This window comes from Ornithorhynchus anatinus, chromosome 5, assembly GCF_004115215.2.
Source record: "Ornithorhynchus anatinus isolate Pmale09 chromosome 5, mOrnAna1.pri.v4, whole genome shotgun sequence".
NCBI lineage: Eukaryota > Metazoa > Chordata > Mammalia > Monotremata > Ornithorhynchidae > Ornithorhynchus > Ornithorhynchus anatinus.
Window position 1 is genome coordinate 57,486,416 of NC_041732.1, and position 25,600 is coordinate 57,512,015.

The following is a 25,600-nucleotide window of genomic DNA, read 5'->3' on the forward strand; positions in this document are numbered from 1 at the left end:
GTGGAGGTAGTATTCAGTCAATAAATGAATGAATGTTTCTTGAGCACTTACTATGTGCAGAGCACTGTACTAAGCACTTGGGAGAATACATTGCAACAATGAACAGACACATTCCTGGTCCACAACGAGCTTGCCAAATGAGATTTTCCTTGGAGGGAACTCCAAGTCCAATGTCCGTGAAAGAGGCACTACTGGGATTGCTGGTGTTCACAGGAGAACTTCAGCCTGCTTCAGATCACACAGCAATAAAGTCCTTCCAGTGAGGGAATCTGGCCCTTGCTCTAATGAGCTGGGACGGCATTATAAGATGGCCCTGCAAAGAACGGGCCACGCATTCTTGTACTCCACAAGTGGCTCCCCAAGGATTGGGAATGCTTTAAGGGGCACAGATTGGGAAGTTTGCACTGATTTGTCCACTCCCCTGGAAATTGCCTTCGAAGTCTTGGGTGAATTCCAGTCATGGGCTTCCCAGGAAACCTACCAGAAATCCAGGTTGGACTACTTACTGTGCTCTGAACTATAATAATAATGCATTTAGTAATGCAAAATGAGATCCAAGCCAGACTTCTGTGGGCTTAAAAGCCAGTGACTACCAGAAATTTTCCTTCTCAAGAGGCACAAGGATATTTTAGCAATGGCATACAGAAATGAGCCTTCTCTGCCTAAGCTCTCATTTCCTTTTCTCCCACTCCCTTGCACTTGGATTTACACCCTTTTTTACCCCTCCCTCAGCACCACAGCACTTATATGCATATCCATAGTTTATTTATGTATATTAATTGTCTGTCTCCCCCTCTAGACTGTAAACTTGTTGTGGGCAGGGAACATGTCTACCATCTCTGTTTTGGTATACACTCCCAAGAGCTTAGTACAGTGCTCTGCAAACAGTAAGCGCTCAATAAATATGATTGATCAACTGAGCTCTAGAATTAGAGTGTAAACTCCCTTTGGTCAGCTTCCCTTGTACTTTTTCAAGGGCTCAATACAGTGTATTGCACCAAATTGGATGCTCGGCAGATAACTAGTCTAATTACAGTACTGAGGGTGGGATGAAACTGTATGGATGAGGAAGAGGGAAGAAGTTGGGGAAGTTGATTAACATAATGGAAAGCCAAATATAGGCTGCTTAGGCCTTCTGAAAACTGCACTCTGAATTTTATTCCTCTACAACTTTAGGCTTTCCTGAACTAGCTTCCAATGGGATGATTTATAAAAGTAAGACTGTCAAGGGGCGGGAGGCAATCGAACAACTGTACATATAAAATGTAGGGAGAAGGAGAGTGAGAGCCAGTTTGAGGCTGTGGTCAGGGAATATCTCTGCCAATTCTGTTGTATTGTATTCTCCCAAGTGCTTAATACAGTGCTTTGCACAAAGTAAGTACTCATTAAATATCACTGATGATGGTAAGTGAGGATCAGACTTCCTGGATTCGGAGACCTGAGAAATTGCTGCAGAACTCCACATATCCCCTAAATAGTTTCCTTTTAGTTTGAAATTCTAGCTTGGAATCTATTTGATTTGGGGCTCTCCCAACTCAAAATATTTCAAGGAAAATATCTGACTTACCACACATTTCTTTGTGGTACACTTCAGTGGGATGGAAAAAGCACCCGTCTGAGCCAGAAAGTTAATATCTCCTTCAAGATCTTTATTTATCTTCAAAAAATAAAGGGGATGGGGGAATTCAGCCATCATAAAATATTCAGGTCATAACATAATTCCACATTTCTGAGGTAGATGCAAGATAATTTGATGGGTCCCACAAGGCGATCATAGTACAAGAGGTAAGAACAGGTATTTTATTCCCATTTTACAGATGAGAAAACCAAGTCACAGAGCAGTTAAATGACTTATCCAAGGTCACAACCAGGCCAGTGGCAGAGCTAGGTCTAAAATTAGGGTCTTTTGACTGCTAATCTCAGACTTCTTTCATTAAGTAACACGAGGGACATTGGGAAGAATGCTCTCCATTTATAGAGAAACAACGTGGCTCAGTGGAAAGAGCATGGGCTTGGGAGTCAGAGGACATGGGTTCTAATTCTAGCACTGCCACTTGTCTGCTGTGTGCTGTGTGCAAGCCACTTAACTTCCCTGCAGCTCAGTTATCTCATCTGTAAAATGGGGATTAAGACTGAGAGCACCACACGGAACAACCTGATTACCTTGTATCTACCCCAGGGTTTAGAACAGTACATGGCACACAGTAAGCACTTAACAAATACCATTATTGTTATTATTATTATTATTATTTATGCAGTCCTCCATCCCAACTGAGAATTTTGATTTGGTTTGGAGGAAAGCTTTAACCACAGGTCCTCCAATAATCATACTTTGAATGCTGTTGGTGCTATTTAAACTTCTTCTGGGACTCCCCCAAACCTGAAGATCTTAAGGACAGAATAGGCACTCTCCTGTCTTGAATGGGTTAATTAGTCACCTGCCTGCCTCAGAGGCAGGGGATTGGGCCAGATGAACCCCTTTAGACTGTAAACAGATTGGGGGCAGGGAATGTGTCTGTTTATTGTTGTATTGTACTCTCCCAAGAGCTTAGTATGTGCTCTGCACACAGTGTGCTCAATAAATATGATTGAATGAATGAATGGAATCCTTCCTGCCTTGGTTTAGAAAAGCACCGCCAAAGCCCCTGTTCAATTCCTTGGAGATACTCTTCCACTCTTGTTTAACTGGACACTGATTTTCCACCATTCTTCACAAAAGAAGGCAAAAACCAGAATAGAGCAACACCACCCAATCAGGCAGTTGGAGTCACCTCAATTATGACTCTTTACCTGGAAGCAGGAAAACACAGAGAAGCAGTGTGGCCTAATGAAAAGAGCACAGGCCTGGGAGTCAGAGGACCTGGATTCTACTCCGGGCTCCACCACTGTCTGCTGGGTGATATTGGGCAAGTCACTTCACTTCTCTGTGTCTCAGTTACCTCAGCTGTAAAATGGGGATTAAGGCTGTGAGCTCCGTGTGGGACATGGACTGTGTCCAACCTGATTTGTTTGTATCTGCCCCAGTGCTTAGTACAGTGCCTGGCACATAGTAAGAGCTTAACTATTGTACTCTCCCAAGCGCTTAGTACAGTGCTCTGAATATAGTAAGCTCTCAGTAAATACCACAGATTGATCAACAAATACCATAAAAAGGCATAAATAGGTTAAATACCAAAGCAAAGACACGTACCATCGGCTTAAAAGTGACTACCACTTTGCACGACATTCCAGCTGACATGGAGCCAGGAGGATCCAAGCTGTAATCACAATAACATTCAGCTTATAATTACAGGCATTCAAGGAAGCACAAGTTCCCTAGTTCCCTGCATCAGGAAATAGCTTTTTCTTTGTAGAATGAGAGACTAGAGGTTCTTGGGCCAACTTGGCAAATATCTGCTCTCCAGGGTGAATCTGAATCAAAGAAATACTAATTCATGGCCACAAATTCCCTTTCAATCCTTCCCCCAAGACATACAGATGTGTTAAAGACTAATTTATGCTCAGGTCCTATTGTTATCCCAGTCCTTGGGAAATTTGCAAGGCAGCAGTGAAATTGAAAAAGGCAACAACAAGCCTTCTGATGGCTAACATTAGCTGCTCATTTGGAATCTACTTGCATCCTGATTTTCAACCCATGATTTTGGGATGGAGACAACTACATTAAGGCAATATTGAAAAGTCATTAGCTTAGTATTCCCCATGGCAGAAAAACTACCACATTAGAATAATAATAATAATAATAATAATAGTACTTGTTAAGTGCTTACTATGTGTAAAGTACTAAACTAAGCACTAGGATAAATACAAACTAGTCAGGTTGATCACAGTTGGACACAGGACACATTTGAAAAGCCTTACTCTTACCCTTTGTACTTATTTATTCAATCATATTTACTGAGCACTGTGTGCAGAGCACTGTATTAAGTGCTTGGAAATTACAATTCAGCAGTAAAGAGAGCCAATTCCTGCCCACACTGGGCTTACAGTCTAGAAGGTGGGAGACAGACGTCAAAACAAGTAAACAGGCATCAATATAAATAGAATTATAGGTATGAATGTATATATAATTTTACTGGTGTTTTCATTTGTCATATTTACTTCTTTATTCTTCTTCCTATTTCCCCTCTTGGTTTTTTTAATCATGGTATTTGTTAAGCTCTGTGTGTCAAGTTCTATTCTAAGTACTGGGTAGATATGAGTTTAATCGGGTTGGACAAGGTCCCTGTCCACATGCGGCTCACAATCTAAGTAGGAGGGAGAATAAGTATTGAAATCCCATTTTACAGTTGAAGAAACTGAGGCACAGAGAAGTTAATAATAATGTTGGTATTTGCTAAGCACTTACTAGGTGCCGAGCACTGTTCTAAGCACTGGGGGAGATACAGGGTAATCAGGTTGTCCCACCTGGAGCTCACACACTTTTAATCCCCATTTTACAGATGAGGGAACTGAGGCACAGAGAAGTTAAGTGATTTGCCCACCGTCACACAGCTGACAAGTGGCAAAGCCGGAAGTCGAACTCATGACCTCTGACTCTGAAGCCCAGGCTCTTTCCACTGAGCCACGCTGCTTCTCTTGCTCAAGGTCACATAGCAGACAACTGGCAGAGCCAAGAATGGAACCCAGGTTTTCTGACTCCCAGGTCTGTGTTCTTTCTGCTAGGCCACACTGATTTCCTGTGTTTCACTATTTGTGAAAATATTTCTGTCTGGTTGTGTCCTCTGTTAGAATGTAAGCACCTTGTGGGTATGGAACATGTATCTTGTTGCTGATATATTCTTTCAAGTGCCCAGCCCAGTGCTTTGCACTCAATAGGTACTCAATCAATCAATCAATCTGATTGAATGAGTGGTTAGCAATGCTGAAGAGCTCATCTTAAGCAGGAGATGTTGAATTGCTGTTGTCAGAAACGGAAACCAGATCTACTGACTTGGTTATATTGTACTCTCCCAAGTGCTTAGCATAGTGCTCTGCATACAGTAAATGCTCAATAAATACCACTGATGAGGACGATGATGGTAGTTAATGACAGACTCCCACCTCTGGCTGCCAGCTGTCGGGGACAAAGGACACCAGGAGCCGGGGAGAAGGGAGGGGAGGAGGAAAGGGGAGAGGAAGAAGAGAGGGGAGAAGTAAGGATGAAGAAAGGGAGAGAAAAGGGGGAGAAGGAAGGAAGGAGGGGAGAGAAAAAAGAGGGAAAAGAAGGAAAAGGAAGAGAAGAAAAGGAGAGAAGGGAGGGCAGGAGGAAGAGGTGAAGAAAGCGGAAAAGGAAAAAGAAAAAAGAAAGGAAGAAGGAAAGGGAGAGGAAGAAGGGGGAGAAGTCAGGGAGGACAGAAAGGAAAGAATGGGGGAAAAAGCGAAGGAAGAGAAGAAAAGGAAGGAAGGGGAAAAGGAACTAAGGACAGGAAAAGCATTTTATGCTAAAATATTCTGTTTGGGATATTTTCCCCCAGTTTAAACACTAGGGTAAAAGACGGAGTGCCACCCAGCTTTAGTACCGTCAGACTCACAATGCGAAGGAAGGGAAACGTTATCTTCCCAAGCTGTGGGGGTGATGGCTGTTTACTTACTGAATGTCAATGAAATCTTTGAGATGCTCCCCAACTCCCACTAGCTTGCAGTAGTTGACACTGAAGGATGCATTTATTAATGTCATCTTCTTCTTGTAGGTTTTACCAACATCAAAGTCCTGGAAACACAAAAGACAAAATCAGTCTCCGGGAGGCAACGGGAAGCGGTTCCAGAGATTTGGGACCAGACGAAGCCGAATCCATTTAAGTGGTTTAATTCTGTCCAGGGTGACATTTCCCCTCTCATCCCACCCCTCTCAGCAGGCACTCTCGATAACGAATGCAGTCCCCGCTCAGCCCGACTAAACGCAGGCCTCTCCGTGGCTCAGATTCATGGCTGCCTTCATTAAAGGCAAATGAAACAACTGCATGGTTGCCAAGAAAAGCAAAGAAAAGGAGATTGACTACATCATGCCAGCCCCTTGGGGAAATCCCTGCTGTGAAAACAGCTACAGTGGGTGAAAGACCAGAGGATGGGAGCCAGCAGATTGGACTACTAGCAGGAACATCCCTGGCTTCCTGACCTGAGATGAAGGGGACTCTGGGAAACAGAAACGAACCAGCCAGGGTAGAAGGATAAGACTACTGTACTTGAGTCATTGTACTTTAAAGTGCATCTCACTTGAGCAGCATCTCCAGAAACCAGCACCCAGACACAAATCTACAAACCATTGGCTAAACTTGCGCAGAACAGAACTAAATCTTTCTAAATGCTGCTTAATACTCAAGACATTAATTATGCACTTATTATGTGCTAAGTGCTGGAGTAGATACAAGATAAACAGATTTGACCCAATCTCTGTCCCTCATGAGGTTCAGAGTCCAAAAGGGTGGGACAGCAGTTATCTTACTCCCATTTTACAGATGAGGAAACTGAAGCACAGAGAGGTTAGGTGACTTGCCTCAGGTCACACAGCAGGCCAGTGGCAGAGCTGCGACTGGAACTCAGGTTTCCTTTCCACTAGGCCATGCTGCCTCCTTATTGATCCATTATCTACTTAAAATAGGTCATTTTAAGCCCCCTACCTGAAGATTTTCCAATTTTACTGGTCCCAGATACACATGGGGAGAAAAGAAAGCACTCCCCTCCTCTGCCACTTTGTTCAATGTTGAACAAAGGGGTACTTTTTTTTTTTGAAGTTTTGGGTTTTGAAGGGATTTTTTTTTGTTCTTTAGCAGAAAATATAAACCGTTTCCTGGGAAACTACTGGTCTCAATGACAGGATCTTGGCTCAATACATCAATGGAACTGTGGCTTAGTGGAAAGAGCACAGGCTTGGGAATCAGAGGTTGTGGGTTTAATCCCGCCTCCGCCACTTAGCAGCTGCGTGACTTTGGGCAAGTCACTTCACTTCTTTGTGCCTCATTTACCTCATCTGTAAAATGGGAATTAAGTCTGTGAGCTCCAAGTGAGAGAACCTGATTATCTTGTACCTAGGCCAGTGCTTAGAACAGTGCTTGGCACATAGTAAGCACTTAACAAATACCATAATAATAATTATTATTATTGAGCACTTACTGTGTGTAGACCTCTGTACAAAGCACTTGGGAGAATACAATGGTGTAGTGGATACTGCACAGGCCTGGGAGTCCGAAAGTCATGGATTCTAATCCTGACTCCACCACTTGTCTGCTCTGTGGCCTTGGGTAAGTCCCTTCACTTCCCTGGGCCTCACTTGCCTCAACTGTTAAATGGGGATTGAGATTGTGAACTGCATGTGGGACAGGGACTGTATCCAACCCGATTTGCTTGTATCCACCCCAGCACTCAGTACAGTGCCTGGCACATAGTAAGCATGCAACAAATGCAATGATTATCATTTTAATTATTATTTCTAGAGTCAGAAGACACAATCTCTGATTTCAAGGAGCTTACAGTTGAGTGGAGAAACACTTCTGACTCCACTGCAAGACTGCAAAGATGGCAAACTGGCTTGATTCATATTTCACCATGAAAGACTTTTTTTTCATTAATTCATTCATTCAATAGTATTTATTGAGCGCTTACTATGTGCAGAGCACTGTACTAAGCACTTGGAATGTTCAAATCGGTAACAGATAGAGACAGTCCCTGCCCTGTCTCTCCCCTGCCTGGAGAGGGGGAGGAGCAGAGGGAAATGAGGGAAAAGAGGGTTTAGTTGCAGAGAGGTGAAGGGGGGCGATAGAGGGAGTAGAGGGAGAAGGGGAGCTCAGTCTGGGAAGGTCTCTTGGAGGAGGTGAGCTGTAAGTAGGGTTTTGAAGAGGGGAAGAGAATTAGTTTGGTGGAGGTGAGGAGCGAGGGCATTCCAGGACTGTGGGAGGACGTGGCCCAGGGGTCAAAGGCGGGATAGGCGAGAATGGGGGACGTGGAGGAGGTGGGCAGCAGAGGAGTGGAGCGTGCGGGGTGGGCCATGGAAAGAGATAAGGGAGGAGAGGTAGGAGGGGATGATGAGCCTTGAAGGTGATGGAGAGCCTTGAAGCCTAGCGTGAGAAGTTTTGTTTCGTGCGGAGGTTGATAGGCAACCACTGGAGGTTTTTAAGAAGGGGAGTGACATGACCAGAGCGTTTCTCCAGGAAGATGAGCCGAGCAGCGAAGTGAAGAATAGACTGGAGCGGGGAGAGAGAGGAGGAAGGGGGATCAGAGAGCAGGCTGACACAGTAATCTAGCCGGGATATCACGAGACCCCGTAACAGTAAGATAGCCATTTGGGTGGAGAGGAAAGGGTGGATCTTGGCGGTATAAAGGTAAGACTGACAGGTTTTGGTGACAGATCGGATGTGTGGGGTGAACGAGAGAGCTGAGTCAAAGATGACAGCGATGTTGCGGGCCTGAGAGACAGGAAGGATGGTTGTACTGTCCACAGTGATAGGGAAGTCAGGGAGAGGACAGGGTTTGGGAGGGAAGATGAGGAGCTCAGTTTTGCTCATGTTGAGTTTTAGGTGGCGGGCAGACATCCAGGTAGAGATGTTATGGAGGCAGGAGGAGATACGAGCGTGAAGGGAGTTGAAGAGGACAGGGGCAGAGATGTCTTAAATAACCATCTTATAGGAGGTGAGGTCATAGAAGATCTATAGAGTTCATTCTCTATTTGCTCCTCTGAACAATATCCAGAATCTAAAGAGACAACCCACCTTAAAGTGAATGAGGTCTGGCTTGCTATAGAAGGGGCAGCCCTTAAATTCATGTCCGGACACAACTTGTTTGCGAATGATTCCAGCTCGGAGTTTCTCCAGGGTGTGAGCCAAGATATCTTTGTCCATCTGAGTCCCACCCACAGGCTTTCGATCCACCTCATCCTTTGGGACCTGGGAACATAAGGAAAAAAATCCACTTCCAAGTATTAACAGCTAACAGCGGCCGTGATTTCTCTGTCACTAATCTCAGTGGTAAGGAGAAGAGAGGGAAAAGGAAATGAAGACAAACTCTGAGATGCGAGTGATGTCGAATTTGTAGGTTTTTACTTTTACCAAATGAGAAGCATGAATTACAGAGGCACCAAACTCCCGTGGGACACAGACATATGGAAATGGAGAAAAAAGGCAGGTTAGGAAATTTCCAGTCCATGACACTACTGTGAGGGAAGACCCTTCAGTCCTAGAGTGCTACAAGGAGGGAAATTTCTCAAAAGGGACAATTAAAATAAATAATTAACATACTTCAGTGAGACTGAAAATAAATGTTTTATTAGCCTAGATTTGTGTGGGGAATTATGGGAACAAGAGCTGTCAAGTCCAGCTGCCAAGGGTCCTTCACAGGTAGTGGAGTAAAGCAAGATTGGCCAGGGGACCATGTGTCAGCCCTGTCTTGTCTCCTTCCCCTATGGATCCCTTCAACCGAGCCTCCATTTGTTTCAGCTTTTCATTCTGCATTATTCATTCATTCAATTGTATTTATCGAGCACTTAATGGGTGCAAAGCACTATATTAAGCTCTTGAGAGAGTACGAAACAACAGTAAGCAAACACATTCCCTGTCCACCACGAGCTTACAGTCTAGATCCAGCTTAGGATCCAGTCTCCAGGGTTGGGAAGCAATCCAGGAACGGGTCTGGAAAGTGAGATGGTGGCTGATCCTTGGGGATCAGAGATTGCCCTTGTCTTGTCATTTCAGTTTTGCGTTTTGAGGGACCCCGTCCTCTGAGGATCCTCAAATGTCCCAATAAACTTGCATGAGTCAGCAGCAACTGTGTGTTTACATAGAAGGGCGGAATTGGCTCTTTCGCATCTTAAAGAGACAACACGGCATAATTATAGTCATCCTTCATCTGTACAAAAATGGAATTATACCTTAATGCACAAGAAAATTGGCTTTTCTGCACAACTTTACAACACGATGTTCGACCTCATGGCGAACCAAGTTGACCATGAGCACCACTTAGAATGCAGAGCTTAAATTGGCCTCGCTCACCATACCCTGGCCCAAAGTGTGTCAGATTGGCAGGGGAACGTAAGGCACAAGCAGTGCCCTTCTGGCTCAAACCAACAGCTCAAGGTTGCCAGCTGGAAGGCTGAGTTTGGGATCTGAGTTTTCCTTTGTTGGGTCTGAGAAAGCTGAGTAGATCCTTAGACGGAGGCGGTCTCCAAGTGGGAAGGAGCCAGAAGTCTTGCTGCTAACTAGTCAAAAAGAGCAAAGCCTCTATGACAGCTCTCAGCCACCTCTTGCTCTCAAGGAGTCATGCGGTGTTTTTTGAATGAGAAGTTTGGGGCTACTAGAAGACACATAGCATCTGGAGGTGCAATCTCTCTACTTGGGTTAAAAAAAAAAATTGGGTAATAGCAAACCAAACCAATCAAATTGAGCCAGGTTTTCCCAAAGGCTAAGACAGAAAAATGCAAGCCAGTTTGGAGGCTCATTTTCCTCATAGATTCTGTGATTTTCATTCAATCTTATTTATTGAGCACCTACTGCATGCAAAGCACTATACTAAGGGATTGTTTTAAGGGCTAGAAGCTGAAGGGGGAAACAATGGGTGGGGCTGACCAAAACCCAATTAACGATCATCTACCTGGCTCCCGACCTCTTTCCCACGTCCTCCCTCTGGCCTGGAATCTCCTTCCCGTCCATAGACACCAGACCATCACTCTTCCCACCTTCAAGGCCTTATTAAGGTCACATCTTCTCCAAGAGGCCTTCCACCATTAAGTCATCTTTTCCCCGGCTCTCTGACCCTCCCACGTAGTCTATGCACTTGGATCTGTGACATTTGGGCTTTCGGTATTCATGCCATCCTGAACCCCACAGCACTTATGTATATATCTTTAAATTGTACATTATAAATTAGTTATATAATAATGTCTGTCTCCCTGTCTAGACTGAAAGCTCACTGTGGGCAGGGAACATGACTACCAACTGTGCTGTTTTATACTCTCCCAAGTGCTTAGTACAGTGGTACAGATTTATCCACCGTAAGCATTCAATTAATACCACTGATTGATTGAATGCTGGTCACATCGATTTTCTGACACAGCTAAATCAGAAATGATACAGAGGCACTTCTTTACCAGGCCAGGGTGATTCTGCAATGGGGCATTTGGAGAGTCATGGTCGAGAGGAGGAGTGGGCCAAGGGGTACCCCTCTGGAGTCCCCCGGTTATTTCTCATCCACAAAAAAATGGGTGACTTGAGGAGTCCATATTCCTCAGCGTCAGCTGCTAGGTACACACTCTCCTAGTAACTGCTCTATATGCCCCTCATTGCAGGGTCAAATTTGACATGCCAAAGGCCTGAATGTAACCTTCCTTATCCTCCTTCTACCCACTAATCATCACAGGAATCAATCAATCAATCAATATTTTTTACTGAGCGCTAACTGTGTACAGGGCACTGTTTCAAGTGCTTGGGAAAGTACAGTACAATATTGTTGGGAGACGAGATCCCTGCACACAAGAAGCTTACAGTCCTCAGGGTGAGAAAGACATTAAAATAACTTTGCCCACTGTGAGATCCAGATGTCAGGAATTTCAGGACCTGCGGGCTCCGAGTCTTTGGTAAAGGATGAAAGTTAAGGAGGTGGTGGCAATTTGGTTCCAAGGACTAAGACTGTGAGTCCCCTGTGGGACAGGGACTGTATCCAACCTGATTATCTTCTATCTATCCCAAAGCTTAGTACAATTCTTGGCACACAGTAAGCACTTAGCAGGTACCACTATACTTATATCATTATTATTATTATTACTATTAGTATAATTACTGTGTGCCTGGAGAGGGGAGGACTTTATTCATCCTTATACCTTTCTACTCTCTTTGCTATTGTGACTTGAATTGTAAGTGCTTCCATTGTCTGTGCCATGTTTATATTCTGTTTCTTGTATCTATCTTGTACTTATCCCAGTGCTTGGCACAAAAAAGTGCTTCTTAAATACCCTCATTTTAACTGGAGGAGAAGTCTTTTGAAGATGTGCATACTCTTGGCTGGCCAGGGCAAATGCTTGGTTTTCACTTGCAGACTTTAGAGGCTCAGAGTCTCAGTCTTCTTAATCTTGGCTCCAGAATGTTGCTGAAAGACTCACTTTTATTATTTCCAAAAACCCCAAAAGGTTTTCCACAGGAAATGCTGGTCAGAGGGTCACGTGAAGCTTTCAAAGTTAAACGAAGGACCATATGTGCAGTGACATATGTCTTCCCAGACAGATCCTGGCATGCGTTCCCCAGTTAGGAGAACAGAGAGTAATATTGTACTAGACACCAATGAAATGATGACCACAAACTGGAGTCCCCTCTAGCCAGTTGCTTCGCCTGACTGTATTACAACACAAATAACAATTACAGTATTTGTTAAGTATTTACTATGTGTCAAGCACTGCTCTAAGTGCTGGGGTAGATATAAGGTAATCAGGTTGGACATGGTCCCTGTACTACATGGGGCTCATAATCTAAATCAGAGGAAGGGAGCATTCGATTCCCATTTTACAGATAAGGGGACTGAGGCCCAGAGAAGTGAAGCATGTTGCCCAAGGTCACACAGCAGACAAGTGACACAGCTGGGATTAGAACCCAGGGCCTCTGTCTCTCAGGCCCGTGGTCTTTCCACTAAATTTAGGACTGCACAGTCTGACCTCAGCTCTTCTGGGAAATGCTGACCACCTAGGCCACTTGAATCCTTCATTTCTTCTTCATTCAAAGGAGATCATTCCAGGAACATGATAAGGATCCCTAGAAGAACACCTCAAAACTGTCTAAAATGATCAGTTGCTCTAGAAATGTTGGATACCCTGATCAGTCATGGAAGAGATGAGAAGCAGCGTGGCCTAGTGGAAAGAGCACTGGCCTGGAAATCAGAGGACATGGGTACTAACCCTGGCTCTGCCCAATGCTCTGCCAATTGCTTGCTCATCCTTGGGCAAATCACTTCACTTCTGCATGCCTCAATTGCCTCAACTGTAAAATGGGGATTAAATACCTGCTCTCTCTTCTATTTAGACTGTGAGCCCCTTGAGGGGCTGGAACTCTGTCTCACTTTGTTAGAACTAATTAACCTACCCCAGTGCTTAGAACAGTAAACACTTAAACACCATAAAAAAAGGAGAGACAAAAGGGACTGACAAAAATTTGGGTTTGAAATGAAAGATTACCTTATATGGTTTATACTCTTCAGCCCAAAGGCCCAGAATCTCGGGCTCAGCAAGTGTTTCTTCTTCAGTGTCAGTGTCGACGTGAACATCCTCAGCTTGGACGGATTCAAAGGAGACTGCTCCTTCCAACCCTGGCCAGTTTTTACAGGGAGGAACCGATGGGAAATGCAAATCCTTGGTGGGCTGAAATGGGAAAGGAAAAATCCTTTAGCAGCTTCTAGCATCTGGTGACGATCCACAACCACTCCGGCCACCTGCTGTCTGGTTAATAATAATAATAACAATGGCATTTAAGTGCTTACTATGTGCAAAGCACTGTTTTAAGCACTGGGGAGGATACGAGATGATCACTTTGTCCCATGTGGGGCTCACAGTCTTAATCCCCATTTACATATGGGGTAACTGAGGCCCAGAGAAGTTAAGTTACTTGCCCAAAGTCACACAGTTGACAAGTGGCTGAGCTAGGATTTGAACCCATGACCTCTGACTCCCAAGCCTGTGCTCTGTCCACTGAGCCACGCTGCTACTCTGGCCTAACACCATCTGATTGTACACCACCACCACTCTGACCACATGCTGTCTGATTACACACCATCTCTCTGACCACATGCTGTCTGGTTTCACACCACCACCACTGTGACTATAGGCCATCTGGTTACACACCATCACCCTTGTGACTACAGGTCATCTGGTCACACACCATCACCACTCTGATTTCAGGCCATCAGGTTATACATCATGACTATGTCATGGCTGTCTGGTTTCACACCACCACTGCTCAGACCATACATTATCTAGTAACACCACCGATCCGATCACTTGCCGTCTAGTCACATACCACCACCACTAACACTGTGATCGTACACACTCAGCTTACGTACCATCACTCCAACCACCGGAGTGCCTGGTGGACTGATGACACATGGCAACACACCATCTACTTACACATGACCACTCTGAACCCAGGCCATCTGGTTATACAGCACCACTCTGACTATAGGCCCTCTGGTTATACATGGCCCTCTAGACTGTAAACTCACTGTTGTATTGTACTCTCCCAAGTGCTTAGTACAGTACTCTGCATACAGTAAGCCCTCAATAAATGCCAGTGAATGAATGAACTCTGACTACGGGCCATTTGGTTACATACCACCAGCACTCAAGCCACAGGCCCTCTGGATACACCTCACTACTCTCATCACATATTCTGATTGCAAACCATCTCTCTAGCTGCACATGGTCCTTTTACACCCTGTCAAACAGTGCCTGGATTAGACACTGGAGTGGTGGAATTTTTATAACCTCTGAAACGCAAGTCATTGATCTTATGCTAATTGAGCCTGCCAGAACAGATACCCAGTCGAGGTGTCATCTTTGCATGGAAGAGATCTAGTTTAGCCCTAAGTCGGTGGTATAAAATGACAAGGAGATAATGAGTAGCAAAGTGTTTCTAAGTGGATAAAAGATATCTCAAACATCAGGGGTGCTGAGGAGGATGTTTACGCACAAAAAGTGACAGAATAGTCCTGTTTCACCCATTCATGCACACTTCAGGCAGCTGGTGGGACGTAAGCTTATACTGACACGAGAAATATTTTTCCAGAAACCAATCACTAGATCAATCAGTCAGCAACACCGATTGCTTGGGAGAGGACAGTAGAATTAGTATTCATGAGCACTATCCTCTAGGGGCTTACGATCTAGCAGGATCTCAGGGCTGTGATGAATAATAATAATGATAATAATAATGACAATAACTGTGGTACTTTTTAAGCACTTACTCTGTGCCAAGCACCATAATAAGCACTGGGGTAGGTATAAGCAAATCAGGTTGGACACAGTCCCTGTCCCATGTTGGGGTCACAATCTCAATTCCCAATATACAGATGAGATGACTGAGGCACAGAGAAGTGAAGTTACTGCCCAAGATCTCACAGCAGACAAGTGGTGGGGCTGGAATGAGAATCCGTGGCCTTCTGACTCCCAGGCCCCCGCTTTATCCACCTCACCATGCTGCTTTTGAACCAGAAGCCTGGTCTTAAAGCAGATTCTAGAGGGACCTGAGGTGCAAAGCCAAGTTTAAAGTTCCCTCTACTTCATCCAAGGGGAAGGACGTTGCAGTTGATCACCATAGAGAAGTGGTATGGTCTAGTGGAAAGAGAAGGGAACAGGGAATCAGGAGATCTGAGTTCTAGTCCCAGTTCTGCAACCAGCCAACCGTGAGGTACTGGGCAAACAAATTCACCTCTCTGGGCCTCAGTTTCCTCCTCTGAGGACACAAAAATCACAGATCCAAGTATACAGAAAATGCAGAAGGGAGAGAGATGTGGGGGAAGGTCCCTTGCAGGAAATGTGACCTTAAAAGGACTTTGAACGTATTTTAGTGTCTGTCTCTGCTGAAGATGGAAAGCTCTCTGAGGGCAGGGGGTCATGCCTACTAATTTTATAGCTCTCTCCCAAGTGCTGAGTATAGTGCTCTGCCAACAGTGGGGACTCTTAAATGACTGATTGACTGACCTATTTTCACTTTCCTCTTTTCAAAGGAAACCTGACGATCTCCCTCTGGGCCCAGGTGGATGGAAAGGGATCAAGGGAATCTACCTTGCTTCCTGAAAGTTCCTGCTTCAGGTGAGTTTGAATCAAACCAGGCAGCCTTTGCGGGCGAGAGCAAAGTTCCTTGGGTCTTGTCTGCTCTTGCGAGAATATGAGTCCCTGGCATCCCTCACAGTCCAACCTGTGGGGAGCTTTTTGGGTTCCACTAATATAAGGGAGATTTGGATTTTGAGACACATTTTGGTTTCCATTTGAAACCCGCTCTCGGCTTACCTGGAGGGCTGGGGCAGCTGTTGCCGTTGGCTCATTGGGGAGAATCTCCAAGAAACCCAGGGTCTTGGCTCTCACGCTTGAGTGGATCTTGATTTTTTCTGGAACCTTCCTGGCACTGAAGCCAAGCTGTTTCGCCTTCAGCTTTTCTCCTTGAGCTTCTTCTTGCAAGAGTCGAGCCACAATCTCACACTTTCTAGTCTTCTGTTCCTCCTCAAAGGCTCTGTATGAAAACACAGAAACCCCTAGCTACAGGAAGAGTGTGATGCAGAGACTCTTGTCCCCAGGAGGAAAACTCTCTGTTTTGTACTTTTCCAAGCTGTTAGTACAGTGCTCTGCACACAGTCAGTGCTCAGTAAATACCACTGACTGATTCATTAACTCTTGGGAGACTCCAAACAAGGAGACAAGGCCAGGGTGAGAACGAAGTATAAGCTTTGCTGAAGGAGAATTTCAGTGGTTTGCTTATTTCTGAGTGTATGAACACCCTTAAAAGAGGAGTCGGGAAGCAGTATAGCCTAATAGAAAGAGCCTGGGCGTCAGAGGATCTGGTTTCTAATCCTGACTCCTCCATTTGTCTGGTGTGACTTTGGGCAAGTCACTTAACTACTCTGTGCCTCGATTACCTCATCTGTAAAATGGGGGTTAATCCTGTGTCTAACTTGATTAGCTTTTATCTACCCCAGCACTTACTACAGTGCCTGGCACAAAGTAAGCACTTAAATACCTAAAAAGAAAAACCCCAACAGACCCCAAAAACTGGGGTCTTCTGACTCCCAATCATGTGTTCTCATCTTAAGACTAGGTTGTCCCTATTGCTAATAAATCAGGTCACTTTAGCCTGTTAAGAAACAGGTTGGACCTGTGGACATTTTTCAACCAGCCACTTGAAAGTGTTGTCCTGGGCAGGCTGCAGGCATGTGTGAGCACCCATGCGCACGTACGTGGGTGCACACACAAACACACACGCACACACTCCTTGCCTTTGAAGATGTGACAAATCAATGGGACTCTTGAGAGAGGGCAGCACTTAATAATAATTAATAATTATGGTTCTTGTTCAGTGCTTACTATGTGCCAAACATCGTACTAAGCACTGGGGTGGATACAAGCACATAGGTTGGGACACAGTCCCTGTGCCATGTGGGGCTCACAGTCTCAATCCCCATTTTACAGATGAGGTAACTGAGGCCCAGAAGTGAAGTGACTTGCCCAAGCTCAGACAGCAGACAAGTGGCAGAGCCGCGATCAGAACCCATGACCTTCTGACTTCCAGGCCTTTCTAGTCTTCTCTATCCACTATACCCGGCTGCCCCATTGAGCACCACCCTGTAATGGTTTGGGAAGACTCTGAGCACTTGGAATTGAGGGCAGGGATGGTGATGTTCTGGTGAATCTGTCCAGCATGGATAACCAAATTAGGTATTTCCTTCACCCCAGGTGGTCAATGCCATTGGCTCCCCCAACCCGAAGCTGACTTGACAGTGGGCTGGGCCAACCTTCCCTTTCTCCCCACTGCCTTACTGTTTCTGTTTTTCCAGTTCCACAAGCCGCTTGTGATGGAAAAGGTGCTTGGTAACATCTCCACCTTGTGCTAATATAGCTTCCTTCAAATTCTGCTCCTGCTGTTTGGCTTCTTGTACTTTGGCTTTTTCTCGAGCCTGAAGCGATCGGAGGATTTCCTTGAGGACAAAGAAAATTAGAGTTTCATCAACTTTAGTGCACACCAGGTAAGGGAAGTTACTAAATCCAGATTGTAAAATGCAGCAGATATCAGCGTGGCTCACTGGAAAGAGCACGGGCTTTGGAGTCAGAGGTCATGGGTTCGAATCTCGGCTCTGCCACTTGTCAGCTGTGTGACTGTGGGCAAGTCACTTAACTTCTCTGTGCCTCAGTTACCTCATCTGTAAAATGGGGATTAAGACTGTGAGCCCCACGTGGGACTACCTGATTCCCTTGTGTCTACCCCAGCGCTTAGAACAGTGCTCGGCACATAGTAAGCGCTTAACAAATACCAACATTATTATTACATTATTATATGTACAGACTTTCACAATAGTAAGACTTTATCTTAAGCTCCCCCTCTAAACTGTAAGCTTGTTATGGGCAGGGAAAGTGTCTGTTAATTCTGTTGTATTGTACTCATGCAAGTGCTTGGCACAGTGCTCTAGACATAGTAAATTTTCAATAAATATAATTGAATATCTTATCATGATATTCCCATTTGCTAAATTTAGTGCTCTGCACACAGGAAACACTCAAAAAATGCTGTTGGGGTTGATGATGATAAAGATGATGATAATGATATGTGCTACCTTCCTTCCTTTGAAGGGGACTTTAGTTACATGATAGATTATGACTCTACAGTGAAAACCAGAGTCCCCAATAATCCCTGCTGTCATTATTATTATTGCATTTAAGTATTTACCGTGTACCAGGCACTCTGCTCACAGTAAGCTCTCAATAAATACTATTGATTGATTGCTGTGATGCAATGTGACCATTTGGAAAGAGCTGGAGCCTGGGAGTCAGAGGACCTAGATTCTAATCTTAGCTCTGCCATCTGTCTGGTGTGTGACCCTGGGCAAGTTCCTTAACTTCTCTGTGCTTCAAATTCCTCATTTGTAAAATGGGGATTTATTACCTGTTCTCCCTCTACTCAGCTTGTGAGCGGGACAGGGACTGTGTCTATCTTGAGTATCTGCCCCAGTGTTTAGTACATAGTAAGCACTTAAATTCCACTATTATTGTTATTATTATAATATGCACCCCACCCTCAATCCCACTGCACTTATATACATATCTATAAACTATACATTATAAATTTTTTTATATTAATGTCTACCTCCCCTCTAAGCTGTAAACTATATTCTATATTCTGTTACACTGTATAGCTCCAAAGCTCTACACAGTAAGCACTCAGTAAATACAATTGATGATGGTGATACACGATAATCAAATTGGCACAGTTTCTATCCCACGGGGGTTCACATTCTAAGTAGGAGGGAGTAGAATTTATTCCCCATTTTCCAGATGAGGAAACTGAGGCACTGAGAAGTGAAGTGAGTTGCCCAAGGTCACACAGCAGACAAGTGGCAGGGCTGGGATTAGAACCCAGGTCCTCTGACATCTGGGTCCGTGCTCTTTCCCTTAGGCCACTCTGCTTCTAGGTCTGCAGAGCAGAAGCCAGCTTAGCAAAAAGAGAAAAATAATAATTGTGATATGTGTTAAGTGCTTACTGTGTGCCAGGCACTCTATTAAGTGAGGGAGCAGATACAAGGTAATCGGTTTGGATGCAGTCTCGGTCCCAAAGAGCGCCCTCAGTCTTAATCCCCATTTTAGAGATGAGGTAACTGAGGCACAAAGAAGTGAAGTGATTTGCCCAAGGTCACCCAGCAGACAAGTGGCAAAGCTGGGATTAGAACCCAGGTCCTTCTTACTCTCAGTCCTGTGCTGTATCCACTAGGCTACACTACTGGTTTCTCTGGTCTGATGTGACTGACCAGGCCAGATTGACCCTTAGCCTATCAAGGCTTCCGTCAATTGTCTCTCTGACAATGCGAGCCCATTTTGATATGGCGCTCTGCTGGGTCAGAAGAGACGGCTGTGGCCATGTGCTGCAAGGCACTGGACACACTGTAAGTTTGTTTACCTTACTGCAAGACCACAACCTAGGGCCGACATTAGTCATTTGGTCACTCTAAGGCAGGGAAAAACGCGGTGCCCCCTGTATTTCCAAAGACATTATTACATCTGACCCCTCTCTTTCCAATGACATTATTACTTTAAGTAATATTACATTAAGGAAAGCAGCATGACCTAATGGAAAGGGCACAGGTTGGGAGTTGGAAAACCTGGGATTTAATCTCAGCTCCACCACTGCTGTGTGACTTTGGGCTAGCCACTTCACTTCTCTGGACCTCAGTTCCCTCATCTGCAAAATGGGGATTCAATACCTGTTCTTTCTCCTACTTAGTCTCTGAACACCATGTGAGACCTGATTATCTTCTGTCCACCCCAGAGCTTAGAATATTCTTGGCACATAGTAAGCGCTTAACAAATATGACAATGATTATTAACTTGCAGGAATCACCCTGGGCATGTAGAATAATGCATTGACATTATAGAAAAGTCTGCCCAAATCCCTGAAACTAGAGTGTTTCTCTAGGCACCTCTGAAGCTCTCTCTCCTTCCTTTATTCCCTCTCGGGTTCCTTCTGACTCAGGCAAATCTTCTGATTTGGGCCGAGTAAAGCTGGATCTTTCAAATTTTCAGCTGTGATCGACCCCTCTGACAGGACTCCCTGAGACAGATTTTTCCCTCGCTTACCATCAGAGGCCATCCCTCCCCTCATGAGGTTCTAGAAGAATTGTGGAGTCCAGGAGGAGTCTTAGAGAGAAAATGGGCAGGGCATGGCAGGGCAGGGTATATGAGATGCCCCCTTCCCCCAAATCATTTCCTGTTGTGATGAGGTGATTTAGGCCAAAGGTGGGAGGGTTTGACTGGCATCAGTGGCCAACAATGCCAATGGGTGAAATCTCTCGGCCTGCATCACTGGGAAGAAGTGACCGGATGTGGAGTGGTGTTCTTCGTAAGGAGAAATTGTGAGGAAAGGCACTGGGGCTTATTTGCAGATTTGTACCCGGTTTGCGGTGAGGTTTCTTTTCAGCGTCAGCACAGCTTCCATCCGCTTTTTCATGTGCTCCCGGGATTTCAGTTCTTCTTTTTTTTCTTTCTTTCGAATTCTGTAAGGAGAAAGAGGCATTTAAATCATGGATCAGTTTAAGAAAGGTTTGGCTTTAAAAGAGTAAAAAGAGAATGAAAATTAATAAAAAATTAAAATAAGAATTAAAAAAAAGAAAACAATACTGCTGTGCTGAGTCCCCACTTAACCAAGAAAAGAACATTTGTCCGGTTATGTTCTAGAAGCTTCCCTTGGGAAAATGAATCCAAGCATTTGCTGGGAATGTTACAGAATTGGCAAGTGTTTCTTTTTTTTTAACTCATTTTCAATTTGGAGTCCCGGGGTGAAAAAGCATGACAGAATAGATGGCATGACAGAAAGTCCTCTAGACCGCAAGCTCACTGTGGGCAAAGAATGTGTCTATCAACTCTGTTGGGTTGTACTTTCCCAAGGGCTTGTTAAAGGGCTCTTCACACAGTAAGTGATCAGTAAATGCCATTGAAAACAGTAAGAGGACAGTCTTTGGGTATGTATGATGTGCTTGTGTCTGTGGGTCCCCCATTGGCTTTTTCATTCACACCAAAATGGCCTCTGGTGAAAATCACCATCTTCTTCAAATATGAAGGACCGACAGACAGACAGACACACACCCTCAGGTGAAAAATCATCTTCTTCAACTATGAAAGGCACATACATATATGAGAGAAGGAAGACTGGACATTTGGATGTAGTCCAAATTCATCATTTAGAAAAATTAGATTTTTCTGTTCATGAACTAATATCTCAATCAGTCCATCAGTGGTACTTACTAAGTGCTTACTGTGTACAAAGCACTGAATAAAAGTTGGTGGTCACATTCCTTACCCTGGCAAGCTTCTCCTCGGTGCTAGAGCAAAGGAAAGAAATGTTGGAGGGCAGAACACTTAATGAGTACCTTGTCAGTGTGGCTCTTAGAAACTGCACTGCTTTCTTGTGATTCAGCTGGGCATCTTGTACAATTTTGCGATGCTGGAGCTCATAGTCTAGCTGGGCTTCTGCCTCTTTCCTGCAAAGGAGAGGCCGGGAGACAGATTCCGGAACCACAGAAAGGGAGGATTAGGAGAAGTAGGTACGTAACACATTCACGAAAAAGCCCCCGATCTGCAGGGTGAAGCACTGATACGTGACTTTGTTTAGATGAAAAATATCAATCGATGGTATTTATTGAGCTCTTTCTATGTGCAGAGCACCATATTATGTGCTTGGGAGAGCACAATACACCAGAATTAGCAGACACATTCCTTGTCCCTAATGAGCTTAGGGGGAAATAAACAGAAATTTCCATTTTCTATTTCAATCGAGTACCCAACTAAATGCTAGGGAAAGTACAACACAAGCAAAATACAGGCTCCATGCCCTCTGACGGCAGAGACAGAGTGGCAGAAGTTATTTCCATACAGTGGGAGCAAGTGGAAGAACAAAGTTAAAATGAGGAATAGCACAAATGTGTCAGGATGAAATAGCTGACAAAATAATTAAATCTGCAAATAAATACACACATGCACATAAGTGTTGTGGGTAGGATTAAATTACATAAATGTTAAGCGGGGGGAGATGTTGGATTGACACAAGGAGGGTGTTGTGAATTAATTGGGAAAGATGTCTTGGAGGAGAGAGGATTTTCAGAGGGCATTGAAGAGAGGTGTTAGATTTGGGGAGGGGAGAAGAGCGAGTTCTAGACAGGATTAGCCAAGGGTTGGAGGATGGAGAGTCAAAAGTGAGGTTCAGTTAAAAGCTGAGGTTAAAAGCTGATCATGAAAAAGGATGAAGAGTGCAAGCTGGGGAGGAGTGGGGGAGGAGAGTTGGTGGACAGTCTTGAAGCCAATGGTAAGGAGTTTTCGCTTGTTGCGCTAGGAGGTAGGTGTCGATTGGAGTTTTTGGGGAGTGGGAGGTACGATTGAGAACACTTGGGGAAGATGAGGTGGAAGAGGAGCTAGTGAATGAGAAAGAAGGAATTCTGTTTATTACTGTTTTTTAAAATAGTAAAATATTCTGCCTTATAAATAAATAACACCAGCACAATCACAGAACAGTCTCTTGTTTGCGGTGATACAAACCCTAACTACCAAAACTTATAAAAACTGGTATGCTCTGTCCCCGATCAGAAATACTGTTCGATATTAGTCGAATGGGGTTTTTGAATGATTTATAAAATATAGGCAAACAGTATTTCAAGAAATTCAACAATTCAAAAGAAATGTGAGATGAGTAGCAGTAGGTACTACTTAATCCCATTTCTGTTGACACCAATTACAGCATAAGCTCCTTGTGGTCAAGGAACGCCTTGGGTTTCCATCGTACTTTCCCAAGCCCATAATCTAATTTTTGCACAAAGTAGGAGCTCAATAAATCCTTTTACTTCTACAGTAAGCATGAGAACTGAAATTTGAAGCTATCACATGATCCTGCATCCAAAGAATGCAAACATACCATATATTTCTACCTTCAGTCCTCCTTTATGAATGTTTGTGTCACAGGCTTAAAGCCAGGTAAACCAACCTACCTAACCAAAGGTTGAGTGGGTGACTGTGGCATTTCTTGGGCCAGATTTTTCTCCTATCTTCAGTGGCGATAACTCGGGCTTCCCCAACCTCACCGTCGGAGACAACCGGCAATGCCCAAAGGGAGGCCCGTTGCAGGTTTGTGGTACTTACTTTTTCCTGATCTGTTCCTTTCGCTTTGCCTTCGAAAATGCTGCTTTCTCCTTCCTAAGTCTCTCTGCCACCTGTTCAATGCGCTGTCTCTCTAACTCCTCCTCTTCCTTTTCAAGAGCTTGGCGAAGACTTGCGAATCTTCCTTCTTCAATGGCAACATGCCACATATTGTACCTTGCAAATAGAGTCCTCATCATTAACCTGGAAAAAGACTTGGTTTCGGATCTCTTCACTTGCTAGAGCAGAAGTTCCTTGTGGGCAGGGTCTGTGTCTGGGACTGCTGGTGTGCTTAGTACCGTGCAGTGCACTATGTAGGGGTCAATAAATTCTATTACCATCCCTATAGTCATGCTTACAAGACAGCAAACGTTCTGGCAAAAAATAAATTGGTGGCCACAGTTGCCTACTGCCATTTCTCTGTAGCAAAACTGGATGCCCTCGACAAAATATTTCAGAAAAGCTTTGTTATTTCCAAACTGGTTTGTTCAGCCTTGGTGAGGACAGAGAAGCAGCGTGGTCTAGCTGAAAGAGCATGGGCCTGGAAGTCAGAAGGACCTGGGGGTTTATCTCTACTCTGCCACTTGTCTGTCGTGTGATTCTAGGCAAGTCACTTCACTTCTCTGCATCTCAGTTACCTCATCTTTAAAATTGGGATTAATACTGTGAGCCCCATATGAGACAGGGACTGTGTCCAGCCCAATTTGCCACAATTATTACTATTATTGTTATTATTATTAGCCTATCAACTGTTGTCAGCTGATGTCTTTGCTCTGCCCACATTAAGTACTCAAAAAATACCACTGATTGTCCTAGGAGGGCTGATATTCACTCCCCAGTCATTTTTCAAGGCCAGTAAAATCACCATTGGTCCAAGAAAAGTACAGGAGCTAGATGGTGGCTTGGGGCCATTGGGGCTTGGCTAATCAACCTTTAACTTGGGCCAATGCATCAATGATATCTTTGTCATAGGAACAGGACTCTTCTGTTACAAGCATCTACTACAACAAATGGACCCCAGGAGGCTGTAAGTGAACACCATTCCTACTCCAATTTCACAAATGAGAATGCTGAAAAACACATGAAAAATCTGAGTTCTTTGGACCGTTCTGGAGCTGCGACATTTGATTGCTTTCAGGCTATCAGAATTTAACAATATTTAAAGTTGTTTTATATTTAGGATGGAGGAGGCTGTCATGGAAAGAGCGAAAGCATCAAAAACCCAGTAGAAAACAGAGCGTACTGCTTCCTCTCCCGGCATGTGGGCTAAAAGCTGTCCATCTGCCTCACGAGGCAGCTTTGATGTCTGGACCTCAACCGTGACCCGCAACGTTCTAGCACTGCTTTCTGCACAGGCGGTAAATGTGTTTTCATTTATTGGCTGAATGAATAATTTAGTGATAATTAAAAGCACACAATATTAATGATCCAGGAATCAACCTGATGAGGAATTCTGCTGACTCGCCTTTCCCGGCCCACAAGAAGAGAGCCAGTAATTGGTTCTTAATGATTGGATTCTGTCCTGCTGAGACCCAGATGACCTCTGGAGGGACAAAGCAAGGGACAGTGAAGAGAAGGCTGCCTTACCCTCAACCTTCCTCACCTCGCTACTCTCTTACTGCAACCCAGCCTAAACACTTAGCTCCTCTAACGCTCACCTTCTCATGATACTTCAATCTCGTCTTTCTCGCTACCGACCTCTCGCCCTCATCTTGCCTCTGGCCTGGAATGCCTTCCCTCCTCATATCCAACAGACAATTACTCTCCCCAACTTCAAAGCCTTACTGAAGGCACATCTCCTTCAAGAGGCCTTCCCTGACTGAGCCTCCCTTTCTCTTCTCCTACACCCTTCTGCATCTGATTTGCTCCCTTTTTTTACCATCCCCTCCCAGCTCTTCAGCTCTTATGTACGGGATCTGTAATGTACTTCTCTGCATTGATGTCTGTCTCCCCACCACTAGACTGTAAGCTTGTTGAGGGCAGGGAATGTGTGTATTTATTGTTGTATTGTACTCTCCCAAGTGCTTAGTGCAGTGGTTTGCATACAGTAAGTGCTCAATAAAAATGATTAAATAAATGACAATCATTTTGGGAGCTTTCAGGTGGCATGGACCAGAGCTACAAAGCAGGAGGATGGGTTGGGAAGGGCAAAAATGCTCAATAATGGTTCCAGCCTTAGAGCTGGGCCGCTGTCACAGCTCTTGGAAGACCGATCTAGGGTTCATGCATACATCAGGCCCTGCCACTGAGGAGCAGTTAATCAACCAGTAACAATCGAGAGTG

At 44.5% G+C, this 25,600-nt stretch overlaps 1 protein-coding gene across 5 annotated transcripts in view; it reads right to left on the reverse strand.

The window, feature by feature from the left end:
• Positions 1 to 25,600, reverse strand: part of CFAP74 (cilia and flagella associated protein 74) — a 118,058-nt gene that overhangs the window by 65,784 nt on the left and 26,674 nt on the right. For all 5 annotated transcript variants that reach the window (XM_029064383.1, XM_029064382.1, XM_029064384.1 and 2 more), the window contains exons 7-16: positions 23,321 to 23,494; positions 21,562 to 21,672; positions 20,586 to 20,688; positions 17,468 to 17,625; positions 15,947 to 16,166; positions 13,121 to 13,303; positions 8,682 to 8,855; positions 5,571 to 5,689; positions 3,191 to 3,257; positions 1,568 to 1,657 (exon numbers count right to left, since the gene is read on the reverse strand). In XM_029064383.1, the coding sequence (XP_028920216.1) occupies positions 1,568 to 1,657; positions 3,191 to 3,257; positions 5,571 to 5,689; positions 8,682 to 8,855; positions 13,121 to 13,303; positions 15,947 to 16,166; positions 17,468 to 17,625; positions 20,586 to 20,688; positions 21,562 to 21,672; positions 23,321 to 23,494 (1,399 nt within the window). The remainder of the gene's footprint in view (positions 1 to 1,567; positions 1,658 to 3,190; positions 3,258 to 5,570; positions 5,690 to 8,681; positions 8,856 to 13,120; positions 13,304 to 15,946; positions 16,167 to 17,467; positions 17,626 to 20,585; positions 20,689 to 21,561; positions 21,673 to 23,320; positions 23,495 to 25,600) is intronic.